Below are 23,162 nucleotides of genomic sequence, written 5' to 3'. Positions count from 1 at the left end.
CCACCATTTTTTCCCCTTTCCCAGCTGGAATGTGCTCAGCATGGGCCAGGCTGTGATCCCAGAGCTTTCCTGGCTGGTGGGGGGAGACCAAGAATGCACCACGGTTGGAAAAGTGACCTTTATTTAAAAAATAAAAAGAGCAACAAACCCCAGATGTTCTGCACTAAACCCCTTGTGCTGTCTTGTCCCGACACGTGCGCGGTGTCCCTGCTGCCCTCTGTGGGGACACCTGGCAGCCACCTCCCCTGCTCCTGTCCCAGCCGGGCAGGCCGGGAATGTCACACCGCAGCGGGACCATCGCCCACAGCCGGCACTTCTCCGGGTCCCTGCGTGCCAGCCCCCTCTGCCTCCTGCTCCAGCTGGCCGGGGCTGCCCCTCCCAGGCTGGAGAGCCCGGGCGCTGCCATTCCCAGGACGGGGCTGGCCCGGAGCATCCCTCGCCGGGAGCACCTGCGAGGGGAGCTCGGAGCGGCAGAGTCGCTCCCGTGGGAAGTAAAACAAACCCAAACAAGACAAAGTAGTGGCAGTGGGTGATGGGGGGGCGAGTCAGTCCTCGGGGGCTACACCAGCCCCGCCGCCTTCTCCTGCACGTTGTACTCCTTGCTCCTCTTCACCTTCCAGCTGATGAGGGCCAGCAGCACGGTGCCCACCACCTTGTAGCCCACCTGCAGCCCCAGGTATCTGCCGGGAGAAGAGCAGGGACATGCCAGGGCTGCAGCTGGCACTTGCAGCCGGGCTGGGGCCCCTGCCCTGCCCGGGGCCGGGGCTCAGGGTACCTGTTCCGGAGGAAATCGTTGTTGTAGTAGGCGCAGAAGCGGCCCGGGGCGCACTGCTGCTGCTGCCAGTAGATGCAGGAGGAGTCGATGAGGGCTCCGAACATGGCTGGGGCCGGCAGCCAGGCTGGCGGGAGAGAGGATGGAGTCAGCTGCTGATCCCGAGGAGGTTCAGTGCCTCCAGCAGCCCCCCAGGCTCATTCAGAGATGGGCACTCACCCAGCAGTCTCATCAGTAAGAACTGGACTCCAATGGCGAACGACTTCTCATCCTGGTTCACCACCCTGCGGGGCAGAAACCACAGGAGGTCAGAGCTGCTGGCCCTGGATTTGGCCAAGATTTGGGCTGGTTGCATGTTTATGACATCCTGTTGATCCCAACATGGGGAACCATCCTATCAGCTCCCCTGGGACTGAGGAGCCCACGCACCACTCACCGTAACACCATCATGTAGAGGGGGTTGTGGGACAGGCAGGCCACCAGGGCAGCAAAGGAGATGAGGAATATGGCAGGAAGGAGCATATGGGAGCAGCTGACTGGACAAGAGCCCGTGTAGGTGGAGAACAGCTCATTCCCATTCAGGGAACAGTTGTGGTAGATCTGTTGGAAACATTTGGAACAAAACAGACGTCAGACTCCCAGCGCCTGGAGCAGCTTTCTCAGGACGAATCATCCCACATCCCTGTGCAGGACACCCATAACAGCACCAGCTCCAGTTTTAAGGCACAGCCATGGCATCCTGTGATGGGATTTGCCACCATCCCTGTTCCTCCAAGCAGGTTCCCAGAGCCTTACAGCAATTCTCCAGGACACCTTCCCAGGGCTCAGCATATCGTGTGGAAAAGGTTCTACCACCTTATTGCATTTTTTGGGCTCCTGCAGCATCACTCCACTATTCCAGCAAGGCTGCTTTGCTAACCACTTGCTTTACTCACCGTTTGTGTGGGGTTGGAGGGGTTGGTGGTGCTGTTGGTGCAGCCAGCGAAGCAGGGTGAGATGTATTCCGTGGTGTTTTTCCGGCACACGGGGTGGAAGATCTGCTTAGAGCATTGGCACCCAACCCGTGACTTAACCTGCTGCTGGGAATTGGGTGTGCTGCCAGAAAGGAGGGGGGAGAAATTGGCAAAAAATTAAGAAATAGGACAGGAGGAATTAAAAAAAATAAAAAATCCCTTTTACTAGTTGAGCAGTTTTCCTGTTCCTGTTTGGGCTGGGACACTGCCAGCAGCAGCCTGGCCTTCTGCCAGCCCCTGATCCCTGCAGGTACCTCTGGAAGCGTGCAGTGAATGTCACAGGAATTATGTTATGTCTACAAACAAGTACTGACACACTTCTTTTTTCTTTTTTTCTTTTTTTTTTTTCCTCAGCTGAAAATGAATCGGCCAAAAGCCTGTAGAAATGGACCTGGGCTCCATCCAGAGCTGCACAAACAGATGTGTGAACAGCCACAGCTGGAAACACCACATGGACACAAACTGAAAGTGGGCATGTTCCCAAACAAGCCTGATGGCTGTGGAAGTGAAGAGGACAAACCCAAATCTGCCCTGTCTTCCCTCGTTCCCCCATCTGCTGGAGTCACACAGCCTGAATCCTGCAGGAATGTGGCACTGGGGAGCTACCCGTGGGCAGGGTGGGATGGGGCTGCTCCACCCCATGTGGGAAGATGGCATCAGAAATCTCTTCCTTGCTGGCAGGGCTCTGGGAAATGAGCTCAATGCACTTGACATCAAGCCTTGGTTGTACACAAATGTCATTTTTATCTTAGGAAGTCATGGTAAGAGCCAAAAATGTGCACTGAGGTGAGGAGAAGGATGAAGTCCAGCTGGAACACTGGGAGCGTGTGAAGTGATGTGGACACAATGTTACTAATTTTCCCCTAAAAATCCAGAGTGAAAAATTACACTCTGCTTGTTTGGCCCAGAAAATCATGGATAAACACCCTCCCAAGCTCTCCGGGCTGTGAAGCACCCAGATCTCCTCCGTGCAGTGTGGATCAAGGAGCAAGAAGCAGCATGGTGATGTCCTCTGCCTCTCCACCTGTGTGTGTCCCTTGACACAGCTGGAGAAACGAGGAGCTGGGAGCAGCAGCTGCATTACCTGGGGTGGTAGATGCCCTCGATGTGCCCCGTGGAGCAGCCCATGAAGAAGATGGGCAGGCAGATGAGGATGGAGAAGACGAGCACCACCACGGCGAAGCGCGGGATGGCGCGCAGGGAGAAGGAGAAGCGCTTCATGATGATCCCTCCCAGCAGCATCCCCAGCGCTGCTGCCGGCAGGTTCACAGCTCCTGCAGAGGAACGGAGCCTTCAGGGGGGTCCTGCCTGCCCAGAACCCCCCCATGGGTGAGGGGCAGCTCTCTGGACCCCACAGGAGTTGGGAGAACCCGCAGATCCAGCTGTTGTCCAAGACAGCCCAAACCCAAGGCAGCTGGGGAACTACAGGTCAGGAATTCACCCATTACCCCAAGGTGAACCCCAGGTCTCATCCAAAAATAAGCTTTCACTGGCTTCTTCTCCAGGATTTTAAAAGCCTGGAGAATATGGGCAGTTGGCTCCCTGCTGATGGATATTTTTTGCCTCCCTCCGTGCTCACCTATGAGGAAGTTGGCCTGGGAGGGGGAGGCACCATACTGCTTCTCCAGGAATTTGTTGAGGAAGGTGGCCAGACCCGCAATGACGGAGGAGAAGCTGCACTGAGCCAGCACCAGGAGGATGAAGAGGGGGTTGAGCAGCAGCTTGAGGAAGATCTTTGGGAATCCTACAGGGAAACCATAGGAAAGTATCTTTTAGCTATGTGATTCTCACACCAGCCATTTGTACTAGGAATAAACCCCCACCTTTAGCCTGTTCCCAGTCTGTGGGATGATGATGATGATCTGTTGGAGATGTCTGTGGGCATGGGAAAGCAGGAGGGGAGACACCCTAATGTGTCCCAGCAGCTGGCAGCATCATGGATGTGTTTTCCTGGTGGGACATTGTGTCCTCTGGCCCCATTAACAGAGACAGATGGACCCTGGGAGCGACTCTGTTTATTTGGTCTCTTATGAGGTTTCTAATTAGCAGAGAGTGGTTGAGAGCTAGCATCCATTACAGCCCAAAGAGAGGAGAAGAGGGAACTGACAGCTCCAGGATGTGACTGCAGTGGAGGAAGAGGCAAAGAGGGAGGGGCTTTATCTGGGAAGAAATCCTCCTGGAGCTAAGAGTCATTAATCTGGTCTCTCAGCAATGACATCCCTCTCGAGCCTCTTTGGCTCCACATAAACAGGGTCAGCTGCAGTGGGGTGACCTCGTTGAGGAGCTGGTGGCGCCGGCAGCCCCATGCCCACTCCTGGAGCTGGGGTTAAACCTCCCAGAGACCCTTTTCTGGCACGCTCATACCACTTTAACGCCCTCAACACAAAATTTGGAGACAATTCAGGCCCCACAGAAGAGGGGCCTCAAGAGGTCTGTAGCCAGAGGGAGGCTGTGCTCACCTTCCCTTGGTCCTTAGGCCCTCGTGGTGCCAGAGCTGGTCCACACACGGTGCTGGGCTCCCAACAAGCCCCCTTGGTGTGACCCTGCTGGTGTGGGGGTCCCCACCCGCCCCCCATGGCCCAGCACGGCCCAGCATCCCCACCCACCCTCTCCTGCACCCCCAGGAGTTTACTTTTGATGAACTCCAGCAGGGAGGTGTCTTGAGCAGCCCCTGTCTCCATCTTCCTGAGCATCCCGGCCTCCGTGTTCCGCTCCTGGCAGGGAGAGAGGGGCAGCCTGTGGTGAGAGGGGCTGGCACTGTCCTGGAACAGGGAGGGTCAGGGTCTGTCCCAGGGGCCTTGGACCCCCAGCCAAGCCTGACAATTGCAGCAAAGCCCCGTCCCACATGCTCTGAGCACTTCTCCAGGCTGGGAGAGCTGGGAGTGTTCACCTGGAGAAGAGAAGGCTCTGGGGCTCCAGGAGAACTGGAGAGGGATTTGGGACAAGGGCCTGGAGTGCCAGGACAAAGGGGAATGGCTTCCCACTGCCATGAGGGTTAGATGGGATCTTGGTGAGAAATTCTTGTGGTGCTGAGGCCCTGGCACAGGGTGCCCACAGAAGCTGTGGCTGCCCCTGGATCCCTGGAAATGTCCAACACCAGGTTGGATGGGGCTTGGAGCAACCTAGGCTAGTGGAAGGTGTCCCTGCCCATGGCAGGGCATGGAACAGGATGAGTTTTAAGGTCCTTCCAACCCAAACCCTTCCAGGATTCTGTGATTAAAGGGGTGAAGTATCTCAAATATCACTGCAGCCCCTGAGCAGAGCAGCAAGACAACAGCTTGTTGTTGGGAGGTTTTAAGAGCTTGGAAATCTTTCCTCCCCTGAACCCTGACAAAATACCTCCCTTTTAACTCTACAAATAGTCTGAAAACGAAAGTTAGAGATAGTTCAGCTCAAGTCTGGTGAGTCCTTCAGCCATAACTGTGAAATATTTTGGGTTTAATTTTACCTTTAAAGAATCAGTGAGTAAACAATTTCAAAACAGAACTAAAGTATTTTTGTAACAAAACCAGCGGGGTTTGGCTTTGAAAACACCAAAATGATACATGTTAATTATTTTCCACCTTTTAAAATTTGTTTTAACAGGACAGGGTTGCTGGACTGCCTTCCTCCCTCCCACCCCTCTTCTCTGGGGACAGGTATTCCTTCCCTAAGCACATCCCTGGCTCCAGGACGTTCCAGCCTCTGGAGATGAGGTCTCACCTCTCCTTTCAGCATGTACCGAGGGAAGAAGAAGTAAGGGATGGAGGTGAGCACCAGGCAGCCCGAGGAGATGAGCAGCCCCAGCCACCAGGCTCCGATCCAGCGCTGGTCGCTCGGCGTCAGCTCCACTGCCATTGCAACACACAAGGACACACTGTAAGAGCTCCAAGGGTGACAGGGACAGATCTCCATGAAAATGTGGGCTGGTGGAGTATGAAGAGTCCCCGTGGGCACAACCCAAGGGTCTCTCCACTGGCATGTAAGAGTAAATAGATGGAGGTGGGACTCCCACCAGTGTTGGCAAGATTGGCCCTGGTTGTGTTTGATCTTTGTTTTCCCTGGCTAGGAAAACAACCACTGCCACTAATCCCAACTGTACTGAGCCTCCCAGGATGGATTTGGTCAGCATGGTTCACCCCAAGTCCTGAGCCAGCCAGCAAGGCACAGATTACGGGGGCCTGACTCCATCTTCTGCCTGGAGAACACAGTGGGTTGGACCGACCATGCTACTGACAGGGATGCTGAGCCAAAACAGGGACTGGGGAAGGCTGTGCTGCTTTCCTGGAAAAAGTTTCTCTCCATTGTTCCAGGCTCGGTCACTTTCTGCTCGCAGGGACCGAGGGAAGGCCCTGTGCTGGCAGAAGCTCCTGCTTTCCAAGTGGACCAAACTCCGGGCGCCTTCTCCGGAAAAAGGAGGAGAAGGTGAGAGCCTCTGTGTCTCCAGCACACACATCCTTTGGCTGGGCCAAGTGATGCTCACGGGAGGCCTGACATGGCCTGGCTTGGCCTGGGGACACGGCTGCCCATGCCGGGATGTGGCGGCTGGGAAGGAACCACGGCCAGCTCCCGTGGGAGCTCCGTGCCAGGGGCTGACAGGAGAGGAGCCCACACCCCCTGAAACAATCAGCCCACTTCCCCAAACAGGACCACTCCACTCTGGAGCTTGGATGTCATCATGGAGCGACCAGGCAGAGGCTGCTAAATCCGTCTGCCGCCGCGGGGAGCGGGCCAAGGCTTTTTGGCATTTCCTGCCCACATTCATTTATTATTCTTATCAGGCACCGGACAAAAATGTCAGGCAGGCTCTGATCTCTCTAAGGAAACACAGGAAAAGCTACGTTAATGATGGAGCTGGGGAGAATTCTTTAGTGATTAAGTTACCAGAAATAATAAGCACATGTCATGGATAAAGCAAATTATCCCTGTCGTGGCGTCGGCTCAGTCCCTCTCTCTGCAGGTGCTGGTTCTGGAGAGGAAGATGAGTACACTCAAGTTCTCTTTTTATCCACAGGGCAGTGATTTCTCTCTGGTTGTCTTCTCCATCCCTGGATTCCTCATATTTCCCTGTTCCTCTCCACCACGCTGGGGTTGTGGGACACCTCCTCAGTGTGGTGGCAGTGGGCAGACCCCAGCCATGCCCTCCAGTGCAGCACCATGAGTTGGGCATTGGAATGTCCCTGCCCCAGGGTTCTGCTTCCGTGGTGGTGTCAGGACCACCTGTATCTGTCCTTATGGGGTGATAAAGTGAGGAGTATGCCGGGGGTGCTTTTCCAGGTCAGATCTTTCCAGGGCAGTGGGTTTTATGGGTCACAGGACTGGTGGCTTCTGTCACCTTTCATCTCAGAGTGACCTGACCCACAGAGGGTCTTTAGGACCTCTGCTGTCTGAGCAATACTCACCAGTGTGAACCCTCCCGATGTCCACGAAGAGCCGCAGCACCACGGACCCCAGCAAGTACCCAAAGGCAGGGCCAAACACAGCAATGGCAAACAGGATGGCTGGGAAAAGGGAGCAGAGAGAGCCCCTGTGAGCAGGGAAATGCAGTTTCCATGCAGAGATGGCTTCTGTCTTCCCAGGAAATGCAGGAGGGGAGAAACCACCCCTCATCACCATTCAGATGGTGAGAAGGTCCCCACTGCCCCGACACTGAAGGTGGTGTTTATCTGACAGAAACAGAGGGGGAAGGCAGCTGTCTGTGGACTTTAAAGTCCCCCTGCTCTGCTGACATCAAGTCTTTGCTGCCACAATACAAATTGTCAGCTACACCATGAATATCCATTATATTCATGACCCTCAGGGAGCAGCAGGGCGCTGACATCCAGGGCTCACACAGGTGATTGAGACCTTTATGTCCTCTAGGATGCCAAGGAAACAAACACATCCTAATCCTCAGATCCAAGGAAAAATACTTGGTTCAAACATCAGGTGAGGTGAAAGATTCTGAGGGCAAAAAGGCCACCAGACAACCCTGGGTGTAGCTGAACCCTTCCATTCCAAAATAGATAACCCATAAGGTCAGAACATTTTATTTTCATTTGTTTGCAATGACAGGATCCAAGTTCTCTCCTTGAGAGAAACTCTTTACAAAACTTTCTCAAGATGTTTAAAAGGAGTCAGTGAGCTTGAGCTGCATCAGAAGTAAAATGAAATGGGACTTGGGGAGATGGAATTTCTGCTATATTGAGGCACCCTGACAGACATTCCCACAGCCTTAAAGGGAGCACCTGTATTAAAAACAACACACCAGACCCACTTTCCTTCCTCTTCAGAACCTTTCAGGTTCCTTCAGTCTTCTTTCCTTCAATTACCTTGCCGATTTGAGAATTCTAAGGGGTCAGTGGGACAACTCGTGGGAACAGTGATCCCTCACTGAAGAGGGAAGACAAGGATGAAGGAACTTGGAGCAGCTTGGTCTAGTGGGAGGTGTCCCTGCCCATGGCAGGGGGTGGAACTGGATGAGCTTTCAGGTCCCTTCCAACCCAAACCACCCTGGGATTCTGTGAAACAAACCAATGTGCAGCACTGGCCCCACTTACCAACATAGAGTGGGGAATTGTTGGAGTCTGCAAAGTCGTCCACGTAGGATATCCCAAAGGGCTGGATGGGCACGGTGCCGATCCCGGCCAGCAGCTGGGCAATGACCATCATGGCCCACACACTGCTGGCCTCCTTCTCGGGGTCCCGGGTGGTGTTTGAGCACACAAATCTACTCTCTGCATAGCACAGCTCAACCTGCCCCTGGCTCTTGTTACCTGGAAGGGGAAAAAATGAGCATTTCAACACTGGGTACATCCCCTGCCTCCTCCCACACTAAATCCCCAAATAGCAGGAATCTCCCAAACTCACTGAGTAAGCACAAACTGCTGGATTTTGGATGCATTGCTCATTTTCTTCAGCAGTTCTCATCATCCTGCACTTCCTTTGGAGTATTATACTGAGGTCAGCAAACAACCAGGCTGTGATTTTAATCACACTTTTAAAGAGTTCATGCCATGGAGTGAGGGTGCTCTGGGTTTAACGAGGGCAGACCTAACCCATGGCTGGTTTTTGCAGTCTGTGGTCTCTGCTCCCTTGTGGTACCCGGGCAGGAACAGAGTGTGATGCCCTCTGGGGTCAGCTGGCTGCCCTAAGAGGACACCCTGCCCTGAATCCCTGCAGCACCCACGGCTCAGGAGTAGCCCAGCTCCTTCCAAAACATGGCCCTTGCCCTTTCATACAACCCAGACACTGAGGGTGTTCATCCTGCTCCAGGCTGCCATGGAAACTCCAGCCAGGACTGAAGTACCTTCAGGGGCTGTTCACAGACTGAATGTGCTCTTTTCCATCAGGCAGTCCTCCTAATGTCAATATCTCTGCCCTGTCCATCTGTTTTTGCAGTCCATCTCTAATCCTGTTCAGTTTAGCAAAGGTGCTCTGCAAGAATTGTGTTCTGTGCAGAACTTTTGGGTTATTTCCATTCCTAATGGAAAATAGAGCTGCCATGATTCACATGAGCTTGTTCCCAAAGCCTTCCCAGTTAAAGCAGCAGATTTCCTTGGACTGGATCAGATCAGGATCTTGGCCAGAGCAGGCCCTGGGGACAGGGGGGCTTTGCTACATCACAGAATTCCAGAATGGTTTGGGTTGGAAGGGACCTTAAAGCCCATCTCATTCTCCCCCTGCCACAGGCAGGGACACCTTCCACTAGCCCAGGTTGCTCCAAGCCCTGTCCAACCTGGCCTTGGACACTTCCAGGGATCCAGGGGCAGCCACAGCTTCTCTGGGCATCCTGTGCCAGGGCCTCAGCACCCTCACAGAGAAGAATTTCTCCCTAATGTTTAATCTAAACTACTCTCTCTCAGAGAAACTGTGGCTGCCTCATCCCTGGAAGTGTTCAAAGACAGACTTGGAGAAACCTGAACAGTGGAAGGTGTCCCTGCCCGTGGCAGGGGGTGGAATGAGATGGGCTTTAAGGTCCTTTCAAACTCAAACCATTCTGGAATTCTGTAACAACAGCTGGAATAACGTGCAGGAGAAGCAGAAAAAACCCCACACATAATTTTTGCATTCAGAAAGGGTTCCAAAGCTATAACAATGTCAGGTTTAACCAGCAACTGCCCACCTTAAGGCTGTGCCTTCACTGTTTGAATCACGTGTGCCCTGGAAACACCCCCTTTTTTTGGTGGGCAGTCACACACCACCCATCTGGAGCAGCTGGATCTGGGTTTGTGGGGCACAGCTGGTGGCACTCACCCGTGCTGAGGGCAGTGTACTCGTAGGGGCCCGAGAGGAAGTGGGGCAGGGTCACCAGGAAGGCCCCCAGGGCCAGCAGCAGCCCCCCGAGGCCGATCACGCGCGGGCGGTGCACGCGGCTGCCGAAGTAGCTGACGAAGATGATGAGCACCACGTTGCCAATCTGGAAAAGGCAGAGAGAAGAGGGAGGAATGTGAGGAGACATCACAGAGGATGTCCAGACCCTGTGGCTGTGTCTGGGTGGGTAGACAGGGCTGTCATTAGGAGGTGTTTGATGCTCACAGGAGCAGGAGCATCCCCTGGCCCTGCGTGTTCACAGCGCGTCAGTGCTCCCTTCTCATCTCCAGCCACAGGGTCACTCCCTGGCCTGGGGCACTTCTGGGCATCCCTTTTTGGCATGAATGACATCACAGCCTCCCTGGGATTTGTCTGGGGCTCTTTAGCACCCACACCTGCCCCCCACCCCACAGGCATCACTGAATCATTTATGTTGGAAAAACCCTCCAAGACCCATCAAGTCCAGCTGCTCCCCCAGCACTGCCAAAGCCACCACTGCCCCACGTCCCCAAGTGCCACATCCACACATCTGTTAAACCCCTCCAAGAATGGGGACTCCACCACTGCCCTGGGCAGCTGTGCCAGGGCTGGACAGCCCTCCCAGTGAAGAAATTTTCTCTCATACACAAGCTGAACCCCTCTGGCACAGCTTGAGGCCATTTCCTCTTGTCCTGTCCTTTGTTCCCTGGGAGAAGAGATTGACTGATGTGCATAAACTGACAATTCCTGCAAAACCAGCAAGGAACGAAACATATTGCCTCCATTCCCGTGACTCAAACAGACATGAGCCCTGCTACAAAGTCCAGCTCACTGCAAATATTTATGACCCTGGGCATTTGCAACTGCAGACAGCATCAACTAGAAAGCCATGAAACCACACAGCTCGCTCAGGCAAGTGGGTGAACACCACAAAATTCCCATTACATGGGCTTTAACAGCTCTGGACAACCTAAACATCATTTTAACTTTGGCATGTTGAAGCTGTCCCTGCTCATTGTAGGGGGTTGAGCAAGATGGCCTTTAAAGGTCTCTTCCAACCCAAACCATTCTGTGATTCTATGTATGGCTAAGAAAACTTTGTATTTGTGTTTGCATGGGCTCCATTGTTTGTCTCTTTGTGGGTTTTGTTCTTGGAATTGCTGTAGGCACCAACGCACTAAGATTGTTGTCCTGGACAGGCAGGGCACCTCACACAGACACAGACAGCCAGAAGATTCAGTGGGCCCTGAGACATCTTTTTAATCCCAAATGTCCATGCTGGTTGAGGTAAGACTTGGGCATCCACTTCCCCAGGGATCCAGGAAGATTCCCAGTGTCCAGCTTCTTGAGCATCCCATGTGCTCACCAGGGAGCTCATGAACAAGTGTGCAGCCACTTGGTGCCAGCAAAAAAGTCTGTGCCAGCAGATCTTTTCTTGGCCTTTGCCAGGCCTTGAAGAGCCGCTAGGAAGGACAGAATTCCTAAAAATGTGAATTATTCCAAGGGATTTCTTGATAAGAAAGTGTGTGAAAATCCTCGGCCAGCTCAGCAATATGCCTTAAATTGCCAAAGGGTAGGATTAGATGGGATATTGGGGAGTAATTGTTCCCTGTGAGGGGGGTGAGGACCTGGCACAGGGTGCCCAGAGAAGCTGTGGCTGCCCCTGGATCCCTGGAAGTGTCCAAGGCCAGGTTGGACAGAGCTTGGAGCAACCTGGGCTAGTGGAAGGTGGCCCTGCCCATGGCAGGGGGTGGAATGAGGTGGGGTGAACTTTAAGGACCCTTTCAACCCAAACCATTCTGGAATTCCATCCAGTGGAAGTCTGCTCTTGTCCAAGAGCCATCCACACAGGACCACCCCGTTCCCCCCTGGAGGTGGCAGAGCAGAATGAGGTGTGACAAGGTGTGACAAGGTGTGACAAGGTGTGATGAGGTGTGACAAGGTGTCCCAGAGCACAGCACAGGTGCTCCTCCCAGCACAGGGAGGCTGAGGAAGCCCTGGGTGTGAACAGCCCTGTGACCCTGTTTTGGGAAGGTGCCCCCCAGGTTCTGCCCACCCTTTGGATGCTCCTCTCCCTGTTACCTCGTGCAAGCTGGAGATGAAACCTGAGGAGAGGCTGGAGAGCCCAAAGCGCTTCTCGATGGTGGTGAGGCTGCTCTTGAAGTTGGCACTGTAGAGGAGCTGGGAGAGCTGGAGGAGCCCATGGCACAGCACAAACACCTGTGGGCAAACAGAGAGTGCCACCCAGTGAGGACCCAGTTGGAATCACAGATTCATTAAGGTTGGAAAAGACCCCCAAGGTCATCAGGTCCAACCTTTGACCAGGTACTGCCATGCCCACTAAACCATGTTGAGAAGTGCCACACCTACTCACTGTTGGGACACTTCCAGGGATGGTGACCCCACCACCTCCCTGGACAACCTGTTCCAATGATTAACTACATTTTCAGTGAAGAATTTTCCCTGATATCCAATGTAAGCCTCTCCATGCAGTCTTTGAGGCCATTTGAGCCCACAGTGCCCTGCTGGTGACCACATCCTGCACGAGTGTATTCCAGCTGGCTCTGGCCAATGGCTTCACCTCTGGCACCGAGCATCCTGGGATTCACTCAGCTGGAAAGTCAATTAACTCAACCTGCTCCAAGGGGTGTTGCTAGAAAAAGTTGAAAAAAGGCGTTAAAAGCCCCAGAGGGAGAGGATGAAACATGCACAGCGTGGTCTCACTGCTGGGAGATTCCAAAATAGTATTCCAAACCCAGCATCTTCCCTTGAGCTGGGCAGTGAGCTGAGCCAGGAGCCAAGCTGAGCAGAGGCAGAGGAGGCAATACAGAGAGTTTGGGAGAAATCTGGCTGAAAGAGCCCGGGTGGGCTGCGAGAGGAGAGCGCTCTCAGCCAGGGATGCAAGAGGCAGCTCACAAGTGTCTTTTGATCTATATTTAGTCATAACAGTTTTCCTTTATTTTTCTTGGAATGGAATGCATCCACACTGTGCCAAAAGCATTTTAGAATCAATTTTTTAAAATCCCAACAAATAAATAAAAATAATTAAAAAACAAATGAGGGAAGGTCTTTTAATTTAGATTCACAGGAAATCAAATATTTGCTGAATACCGGAAGAGTGTCCCTCAATGATAACGTCGGGAAGTGCAAGGACAGATTCCTGGTGTTTTTGGCCAGAACAGCAGCAATAGTCCTTATGAGTATTTATCTGGAAGGGCGGTAGCACCCCGTAGCCCTGACCCATTAAATGATTTAAAAAATCAAAAAAGACCAGCTTGGAGGATTCAAATTCCATCAGTGGGTGGAGTTGTGTTTAGGGAGCAGGGGATGAGGCATGGCCAGGCCCAGCAATTGTAGCAGAATTTGGGTAGAAGATGAGCAAGATGGTTTCTTGGGAGTCTTCTCCTGTGAAGGAAGAGAGATCCAGCCAAAAGATGTGGCTGGGAATCTAACAGCATAAGGGATGGGAGAGATGCTGACAGACAGAAAAAGAGAAGAGGATGGAGATGAAGGAGAAAGAGAAAATGGAGCTCTGGCAGTGTGAGGGCAAGCTTGGAAAAACCTGGAGACTATGGGGAAGATGAAGGAGAAAGACAAACACCCAAAAAATGAGGAAAGAAGGATCAGAGGCACAAGCTGCCATCACAGAGTCCCCAGCCACATCTGGGAGGGCTGAGAGCAGACAGGCTGGCATCAGGCTGGCATTGCCATTGCAATAACCAGGAGAGGACAAGCTCCCAAGCCGGGACTTTGCCCTGACAAAAAGCTGCAGAACAGGAATTTGGGGTGTAACGTGGGAAATCCTCTCAGACAGGGCCAAAGTGGAAGTAAATATCTGCCAGTAAACTCTTGGAGCTGAATGACCTCTCCATCCTCCCACTATCAGCTCCCACACTTGAAATGCCATCCCAGGACAGAACCCTGTGGATGGAAGCTGGATCCACCACCTTCCCCAGGCCTGACCTGGAATCACTGTGGGCTGATCTGGAGCAGAGGGGTGGCTCCTGTGAGGACGGCAACTGGAGAGGGGATCTTGTTGCCAGAAAACAACAATTAGAGTCTCTGGCCAGACTCTACAGAAGCCACAGGAGCAAGGAAGTGCTGGCTGAGGAGCAGCGCTCCGGGAGCTCCTGAGCTGCAGAGCAGCTGGACACAGAGCTCTCCCGGAGCCAGGCGTCAGCCGGAGAAGCAAAGCTGTTTACCAACAGGGAGGGAAGAGGGTGGATCACCGAGGCCCAATTTAGCACAGCAAAAGTCAGCCTGACCCAGGGCAGATGGGGACATGGAGTGTCGAGGACAGAGGGGATGCTGGCACGGAGGGAGGATGAGGAGGAGAGGAAGGCTGGCTCCCCAGAATGGTGGGGATGGGTTGGAGGCATGGAAGGATGATGGGGACCACAGCAGGAGAAGAGAGGGACAAGCCATGGGTGGAGAGGGCAGGGAGGAACAGGCAGAGCTGCCAGGAGAGGGTCCAAGATGTGTTTGTGCCTTGGTGATAACCTGGGATGGCCAAGATGGAGCCCTGGATCCAGAGATGCCTGGGGATGAGCTGGGGCTGCCTGCCAGGAGGGAAGATGAGGTGGGAAAAATGCAGCTGGAGAGCAGCAGCAAAGGGAGAGGAAAACCTCGGGGTGTGACTGCTTCCCCCTGCCCGTGGGTCCTTCTAACCCAGCTCTTGTCTGCAGGATGAACCGGAAAGGCGGCAAGGCCGGATGGATCCTCCAGGGATGTGATCCCACCCTGAGACCACACAGCAGCCTCAGCCCTCGGATGTGCAGAGCCCAGAGAATGGGAGGGGAAGGGCAGGGGTGAGGTTTTTTTTTTCCTTGGGAAGAACCTGCCACCCAAAACAGCCAGAGAAAGGCAAAACAACCTTTGCTCCAGGGCTTGTGCGGCTGGAGCACGGATTTTCCAGACACAAGTGTCCAAGTGTCTGGAGGGGAGATGAGGCCTGATTCAAGACTTCCCTTGAATTCAGCAGACTGTTTAAATTATACTAAGGACATCCCAAACCTTGAAGGCTGAGTGCAAAAAACTGGGAGAGCGCCTTACTTGGAGGGCTCCCCAAAAGGAGTCCATGCACCCCCTGAGGCTGGTGGACATGAGGGGCACCACTCTCCTGTGTCCCCTCACAGTTCTCTCCCATCCCTGTCTCTCTTCCCATGCGTTCCCATCCCCACACATTCACGCTGACCACCCACAACCTGCTGGTGCATGGAAACCAGCCCCGGCCTGGCCCTTCCAGCTGCGCCAGATGTGCTGTGCTGCCCCACGCTCCCGCCGAGCAGCCCCAGGAGGGGAGGGAGCTGCCGTAATCCATCTTCCCTGCTGACAAGAAGGGGCTCTTAAGGAAGAGGCGAGCTCGCTCGCAGGGAGGTTTGGCTGACGCAAAGCCGACGCGAGGGCGAAGGCGCGGTGGGAGGCTGAGGAGCCGGGGGCACTCCCAAGTGCTGACCCTCCGGAGCACGGGCTCCCACGGGAGCCTGGGGTATTTTTGGGGAGTGATTGCAGACAGGCAGGGAGCAGCACGGGCAGGCCAAAGGCGTGCACCCACGTGGACCCCCCCAAAATCCCGTCGTAATCATCCCCGCGCTTCCTTCGGAGCAATCCTGACTCCAGGCTGTTTATACAAGGCACTTGACTCCTTTCCAAAAGGAGCTGCATTTAGAAGGGAAGCAAACTCCTGGGGGAGACAGGCTGCTGCCCCCACCCAGCTCGTGGGGACCAGCACCTCCCAGGGCAGTGCTTTTTCCAAAGGAAGAGAAACCCACCCCATGGCAGGGAAGGGGAAGGATTCGTCCTTCCATGCTCTGGACAATGGGGAACTGACAAGGATTCAGCCAATCCCAGCCTAAACTTCCACCTGAGATGTGTCCATCACTCAGGTTTCATTTCATAGGCATGAACCATCTCTATGGAGCCTCCATGGATCTCCAGGAGTCAGGATAAGGCTATTCCAGGTGGGAGCCTAACTCTGCTCTGCAGGGACCACAGCTTTGGGAGGATCCTGCCACACGTGGCATGGCCATTGCTCCACCTGGAGGAGCGAGTTAAGGGTTAATTCCCTGCTGTGCTTCCACAGTTCATGTCCAAAGTCATCCCTCACCTCATTTTTCAGTGTCTTCCCCTTGGCAGCCCTGGTTGGAGATAAAGAGGGTGGAAAAGTTGACAGCACTTGTGCTAATCTCTGTACCCAGCATCTTTCCCACAGCAGTGGGGATGGAAAGAGCCAGGGCTTTGTTCATTAGGTGGACACAAGGATTGCCTGGAGAGCTGCAGACCCTCACAGAACTTATCCAAGTGCTCCCAGGTGATGAATGACACCAAAGTAGGACGTAGCCAAGAGCAAAATTAATCTGGCTGGAGTAAACCTTTGGAAAGGACTAGGAGAAAGGATGCTCCATTTGTTTTTCCCTCTGCAGAGTACAACTGGAGTTGAGTCCAAAGCAAAATTGTTTGATCCAAGTGGAAAGTCAGAAGACTTTCCTCCCAAAATCAGGGAACATTCTTCCCAAAGCAGGAGACTCCAATTGCCCACCTCTGGAGTCTCCCTCCACTTTAATCTCCTGAGCTTGCAAGAGAAAAAAAGGAAAAGCACAGGGGGAACTGAAGTAATTAATAAGAATATCCCCAAAATTTTAATAGGAAGAAGACAGAATGTTTATTTTAGAGTAGTAAGATAACTCTTACTACACTGGGAGATCCTCCTGCAGTAGGACAGCTGAGGTCACTCAGTCCAAAAGAAATAAATCAGCTGGACAGGGAAATTGTAGGGATGTGTGTGGAAATACATCCCTCCTTGGCATCACTTTCCTATGGGCAGCTGCCTGGATTTGTAGATTGAAAAGTACCACGAATGATGAAAAAAGCACAGCATTTCCACAAAAGGAACCAAATACCCTGCACAGAGCCCATTCTTTAGCACAAAACCTCTGAGCGTGGTCTGGTGGCAGAAGCTGGCTTCTAAGTGGGATTTCTATTGCAAATAATAAAATAATAAGAAAATTAACGTGATCAGGAATTGCCTGAAGCACGCTGGAATGACGACTGTCTCCTGCCAAGCCACGCACGTTTTACACCCCCTGGCTGTCATGTGCAAAGACAATATTTGCTCTTTTTTGCCACAAACACGCACACGGGATTTCCTGGCACTGTACCCCTTTGCAAGGCCCAGGTGAGCCCAGCTTTGCCCAGAAAGGAGGTTTTTAGCTGCAGAGGATTGCTGCGGCAGACCCTCAGTGTGGGATGCTTCCCAAGAAAATACTGCCAGGTATCCCTCAGCCTTTCCTCCCTCCGGCAGGTTGGGTGGTTGGTCTTCCTTCATTCCTCCCTGAAGGTCTCTTTTCTTTCTGGGGCATCAGGACCCGATGAGGGTTTCCTGGAGGGCAGGTCCAGGCCGGCTGTGTTTTGCCTGACCCAGAAGTGTGTGCAAACACTCGTCCCGCCCGGCCGGCCTCGTGCTCCCTATCAGCGTCACTCCTCTCCCGTCCTGCTCCCCATAATCTTATCTATACTGACCACTCCTTGCTTCTGTTTGGGCACCCAACCACCTCGCCCCTCATAAAATTACCTTGTCTCAGGTCTCCTAGACCTTGATCCCACTAAACTTTCCAACCCATCTTTTTCCTTATCCCACTGCTGGTGAGGACCAGGTGGTTCTTTCCTTCTGGAGCCTGATCCCACCAAAAGCAGATGTGACCACAGTTCTGGACCATCCAAACCCAGCCTGTGCTGTCTGGTGCCAGCACCATCACCACAAATTCTGGAAGATCCTGGTCCTTCTTTTCATGTCACTAGGGACCCTCCTTGTGTCTTTGCCACAAACACCCATCCAGCCCGCCGTGCCTACCTGCACAGTGCCCAGAATTGCAATATTGCTTTGATTTTTCTGCTTAAATCAATGGCTCTAATCAGCCATGACTTTCTCCTTTCCGTGTTTCCCTCTCCAAACCTACAGCCACGCTGCCTCCAGATCTGTGACTTGATAAATCTCCTGTTCTGGCTAAACAAAGCAATTAATAATCTTTTCCAACAGGATATGAGAGCACAACTGGTACATCCCCAGGCTTCTAGAATACACTCCTCAGCAAATTCCTTTAGTCCCTTGGAAGGAAGGGACAAAAACTTGCCCTGCTGCTGTTGGGAGCTCAGACCCCAAGGCCAGGCTCCGTTTCCTCTGCAGGAGACATCCAGCCTGCCCAGGGAGGAGAGCTCCCTGCTCCTGCTCACTGCTCACTGCTCCCTGCGTGCTCCCAGCACCTTCACCCCGGATGCTTCCAAGCCTTATCACACTCTGAGAGCCCACAGTCTCCTCCTGACCTTGTTGTCCCCTCTCCTACCCTCCTCCATTCCCTCCCTCTCCTTGCCCCAGTACAACACCCAATTTAAACCTCTCCTAAGGCTGTTAAATCTCTCTCTGGATCACCTCCGGCTGACATAAGTGAGAATAATTCTCTGTTGTCCTCCTGTTTCCTTTTCCATGCCAGGCATGGAAAAAAAAGCCTCTCCCTGCCTGCACTCTCAACACTTTCACACTGCTCCTCTGTGCTCTCCAGCTTCCAGCTGAAACCAGTCCAGCTCCTCTAAATCAAAAGATATTTATAAAGCTCTCCTCCTTGTCATCTTTCTGGGGATCCCAAAATCAATTAAAATAGTTCAAAACCACGAATGAGACAGTAAAGGCGAAGAAGCCAAAATATCTGAGGCTCTGTAAACAGAGAATTCCTGTGAACTAATCCTTTTCCAGTGGTTGTCTGGGAGCAGAAAATGGACATAGAATCATAGCCTCATTAAGGCTGGAAAAGACCTCCAAGATCATCAAGCCCAAGATGAGCTCAAATCACGTGGTTGGGGCTCTGGACTGGGGGACACTGATGGGGTCCCTGGCCATGTGTGGGTATCAAAAGGACCAACCTTTTATACCTGTCTCAGTCCTTTAGGCTGTGAGTTTCTCAGTGTCCCCAGTGCCACCAGGTGCTGGCATCCACCTGAAGGTTGGGCTCATCCTGCCCTTGCAGAGCAGCACAGCTGCAAGTCCCCAAACCCTGGTGCCAGTCAGCACAACCCTGGCAGCTCTGGTGAGCATCCAAGCAGGGGGATGTCCCTGCTCATCAGAGAAATCATGGAATGGTTTGGGTGGGAAGGGAGCTTGGAGCCCATCCTGTTCCACCCTGCCATGGGCAGGGACACCTTCCACTAGCCCAGGTTGCTCCAAGCCCTGTCCAACCTGGCCTTGGACACTTCCAGGGATTCAGGGGCAGCCACAGCTGCTCTGGACAACCTGTGCCAGGCCCTCAGCATCCTCACAGGGAAGAATTTCTCCCCAATGTCTAAATGTCTCATCATCACCCCCATCTCCACCAGTGCTGTGGGGTTACCGGGATGCTCCAGGTTTCTGGCCGAGGTCAGAGCTCAGCAAAACCTCCCAGCCCCAGAACCTGGAGGAGTTTTGTGTTCTGCTTTGTCTCCTCGGGGGGATGAGGGTGGGAGCAGCGGGCAGAGGGCTCGTCAGCCCTGCACCCAGACCAGGAGCAGTGGCTGGGCTGGTTCCAGCTGCGAGGCCGGGCTCGGGCCGGGCCAGGCGGAGCCCGGCGGTATCAGCAGGGACCGAGCCCGCTGTGTGTCACTGCCCCAGCCCGCTGTGTGTCACTGCCCCAGCCCGCTGTGTGTCACTGCCCCAGCAGCACAAACCCACGTGGGGCCGGCAGTGACTGCAGCTCCACACGGAACCGTCACAGCCGGGCTCCACAGGGAATGGCGAGCAGCTGGAGCTGCGCCTGTGCAAGCCCACGGCCACATCCACAGGGAACTGCTTCCTGAAGGGCAGCTGCACCCCCAGCCGTGTCCCCAGGACTCCAACCCCATCCCTCAAACTGCCCCTTTCCACCAGGACTTCTCCCTCCACATTGTGTTCCCACACCTCCAAAGGTCAGTGGCGATGGCTCCAGTTCTGGAGAACACCCTGACAGGGATGGGGTCTGGTGCAGGGGGTGGTGCTCCCTGTCACAGGGAATCAAGATGGTTTACATTGAAAAATAATTTGTTATTTCGGCCCCAGCCCTGCAAAAGACACCCTGGATATGATCCCATCACATGGGTTTTGGGGATTAAATATGAGTTTTGTGATTAACTCATCCAAGTCTTAATGGTGTCCTTCCAAGCCTGTTAAAATGTAGGGAATTTTGTTGTGTTGGGAATACTGTCCCCATCAGAAGCTGTCATTGCCTGTGTGAGGATGTTGTGTCTGACGGCTCTGGGGAGGGTGATGCCTGCAGCTTCCCATAAAATTTGGGGCTGGATGAGGCTTTTTTATAATCCATCACTCACAGCACCAGTGGCTTCTTGTACAAATGAGAGCTACAAACCCTACAAAGCCAGATGTTGGCCATGCCTTGCCCTCTGATGACCATTCACTCCAACACTCCCCAGACCTGGGAATTCCACTGGGACCCTTTGACATGCTACTCATTTTTGGGGACTGAGGGGACTGACACTGCACACAGGCTAATCCTTTCTGTCCCTGAAGCAGTTCTCTTGTTAATGTCTATGTTTCTAATGCAGATGTCACAGGACAGGAAGAGTGAATAGGTCAGGAAAGGGTGGGGGGTCTTGTTGCCTGTCAATTTATATTTTTTTTTCTTGAAAGCATTAATATTTCTCTGAGAGATGGGTGTCCTGAGTGTCCACCATCCCAGATGGAGCACATCATCCCCTGATGCTAACGAGCTTTTTTGGGTAGAGCTCAAACTGTTCCTTGATGCCCTTGCATGGTGCCACTGCCAGACTGCGGACTTTTTAAAGCAGGAGCAATCCTGAGCTATGTTTTGAAATAAAAACTTTAAAAAGCAGTTTTAAAGCTTTTCTTCAGGCAATGGTTTTCCTGCCACTAGCAAAGTGACACTCCCGAGTCATCTGCCCCTAAAAGGTCCCATCCAAGTGCCCTGGGGCATGTGGGGTGCTGAGCACCCAGCCTGACTCTGGGGCACCCACAGCCTGCACCCTGTGGCTGCCTGTGGGGTGTACAGATGGACTAGCATTTATTTGTTGGGGCTTTTGTTCTTTAATCCGAAAGTTTGACATCGTGCAAGAAGGTTTGGCAATGTTTTTTCACTCCAGGCTGTTTTTGCTTGCTGCCAGTTTCCAGAATAGAGCATGAACTGCAGGAAGGGCTCTGGGTTTGGGTGACTTCACCCACCCCAACTCAGGGTTATTACTGCAGCAGCCTGGAGGGGGCTGGGGGCAAATTTTGCACCTCCAGCAAAGCAGAGGACAGGTCAGCAGTCCCCTCCAGAGGAACATCACCAGAAATCACCCAGGGTAATCTCTCCTGGAGCCCACAGCCAAAAAATGTCATCAAGTCACCTGCTGGAATAGCCCAGCCTGGGCAGTGGGGACCTTCAGGGGTCTGGGACTGGGAGGCATCATCTGGGATCATGGCTCCAGCCCTGGGAGCTGTGAGGAGGAGCAGCCCCGTGGTCCCCTACAGCATTCCCGCAGCTCTCCAGCACAGCCCAGGGAGCGCCGTCCTGCAGGCAGGGTGATGGCAAACAAACCCCAAACCCATCCCGGCCACCACACCTCCTCCACGGCCGCACATCCCGAAAACGCCAGGCTGGGAGGCACAGCAGGGCAGGAGCAGCGGTGGGAAAGCACAGCCCGGCCCGGGCAGCACCGGCAGCCCCGGCACGGAGGGTCCTGCCCGCCCCTGGCCCCCGGCACATCCCCGGAGCCGCTCCCGAGCACCGCACCCGGCTGCTCCCGTGCCCCTGCGAGGAGCTGCTGCAAGTGAGGCACGGGAATCCCCCCTTCCAGGGACATCCAGGCGGACAGGACATCCAGGGACATCCAGGATGGACAGGAACCGGCACGTGCAGCAGCCTCGGTGCGCATCCAAAAACCAAAGAGCAGGGAGCGGGGAAAGCCAGGCGGTGTGAAGGCAGGATGGGACAGGTGACACACGGCCGGGGTGAGCGCTGTGCCCTCCCGCCGGCTCGGGAGCCTGGAGCTCAGGCAGGTGAGGAACTGGGCAGGCAGCACCTGGAAACCACCTCAGCCCACCGAGCTCTTGTTTCTGTCGCTCAAAACCTCTGCTCACCCAAGTTTGTTAAAGCAAGCGCGTGCTATTCTAAGGCAGCGCTTTCTTTCCACACCAGGATGTGGTTAATCATTCCCCAGGCAGCAGCACACCGTGTACGGGACGCCGTGGGGAAGCTCACGGAGAGCTGCTCCAAGGGGTAAAAGGTGCCGTGCAGGGCATCACTGCGAGCCCGCAGAGCCCCCCGGCCCTGCCCAGGCAGGCTTCCCCAGGAGCTAATATTAAATTTTGCATCATTTTTCACCCGAGGAGCGTACGAGGAACACGGGGATGCCCGGGGCGGGCTGGGGTCCCTCTCCGGGCAGGAAGCCCCCTCCCTCCCCGCCAGCATCCCTGCCCCATCCTTACTTTGATGTTGCAGAAAAAACTCCTGGAGCAGGTGCTGGAGCTCCTGGGGATGTCCACCGGGGATTTGCCAACTTCGGGGCGGACTCCCATGGCGAGGGCTTCCCGGGGAGCCCGGGGGTTTTGGGCTGTGCGTGTCCGGCCCGGCCCGCACGGATTGTGCCGAATCCCTCCGAGCCGCGAGTGAGCCCGGCAGCGGCAGCGCCAAGTTCTTATAAGTCGGCTCTCGGGAGCGATGATGAAACGCTTTCTCCTCCCTCTTTCGCTTTGTGCACCGAGGGAACTTTAAAGTCGCAGGGGACAAAGGCAGCGCGCTCGGAGCGGCGAGCCCGGACGCTCCGGAGGGAGCGCGGGCTGCGCTGGGTGACAGTGACACCCACCCTGGGGACACCCAGCGCCCCGAGCCGCCTCCGGGCCCGTGTGCCAGCCTGCAGGACCTGGCTGGACAAGGAAACGGCGCCGGCAGGGGAGCCTTGCCGCAAGGAAAGCGCCTGGGATTTTAATTCCAAGGTCCCCTGGAGGGGCGAGGGGAAGGGGAAGCACATTTCAGCATCTGACATTTGGCTCCCAGGTGCTGGGAGGGGGAAACTGGGTGGACAGATGGAGAAATACTTCCCCGGGCCGTGGGGTTTTGGAGGGAAAAAAACCACTTCAGTGTTTGTTTTTATAGGAAAAGCTGCATTTGTGA

The 23,162-nt window shown here is 54.1% G+C and overlaps 1 protein-coding gene across 1 annotated transcript; it reads right to left on the bottom strand.

Annotated features, from left to right (window-relative positions):
- Positions 1 to 104: 104 nt before the first annotated feature.
- Positions 105 to 22,766, bottom strand: SLCO2A1 (solute carrier organic anion transporter family member 2A1). Its single transcript, XM_064435659.1, has 14 exons — positions 22,478 to 22,766; positions 12,118 to 12,255; positions 10,000 to 10,162; positions 8,304 to 8,519; positions 7,167 to 7,265; positions 5,488 to 5,615; positions 4,418 to 4,499; positions 3,365 to 3,529; positions 2,870 to 3,059; positions 1,708 to 1,867; positions 1,209 to 1,372; positions 992 to 1,056; positions 776 to 899; positions 105 to 680 (listed from the first exon to the last, which is right to left on the bottom strand). Exons 1-14 carry the CDS (start codon positions 22,565 to 22,567, stop codon positions 560 to 562), a joined length of 1,905 nt encoding a protein of 634 aa, XP_064291729.1. The 5' UTR covers positions 22,568 to 22,766; the 3' UTR covers positions 105 to 559.
- Between the last annotated feature and the right edge of the window lie 396 nt (positions 22,767 to 23,162).

The sequence above is a fragment of the Passer domesticus genome, chromosome 11 (genome assembly GCF_036417665.1).
Source record: "Passer domesticus isolate bPasDom1 chromosome 11, bPasDom1.hap1, whole genome shotgun sequence".
NCBI classification, from domain to species: Eukaryota; Metazoa; Chordata; class Aves; order Passeriformes; family Passeridae; genus Passer; species Passer domesticus.
Note: the sequence above shows the minus strand (reverse complement) of the source record. Positions and strands in the feature narration are given on the sequence as shown.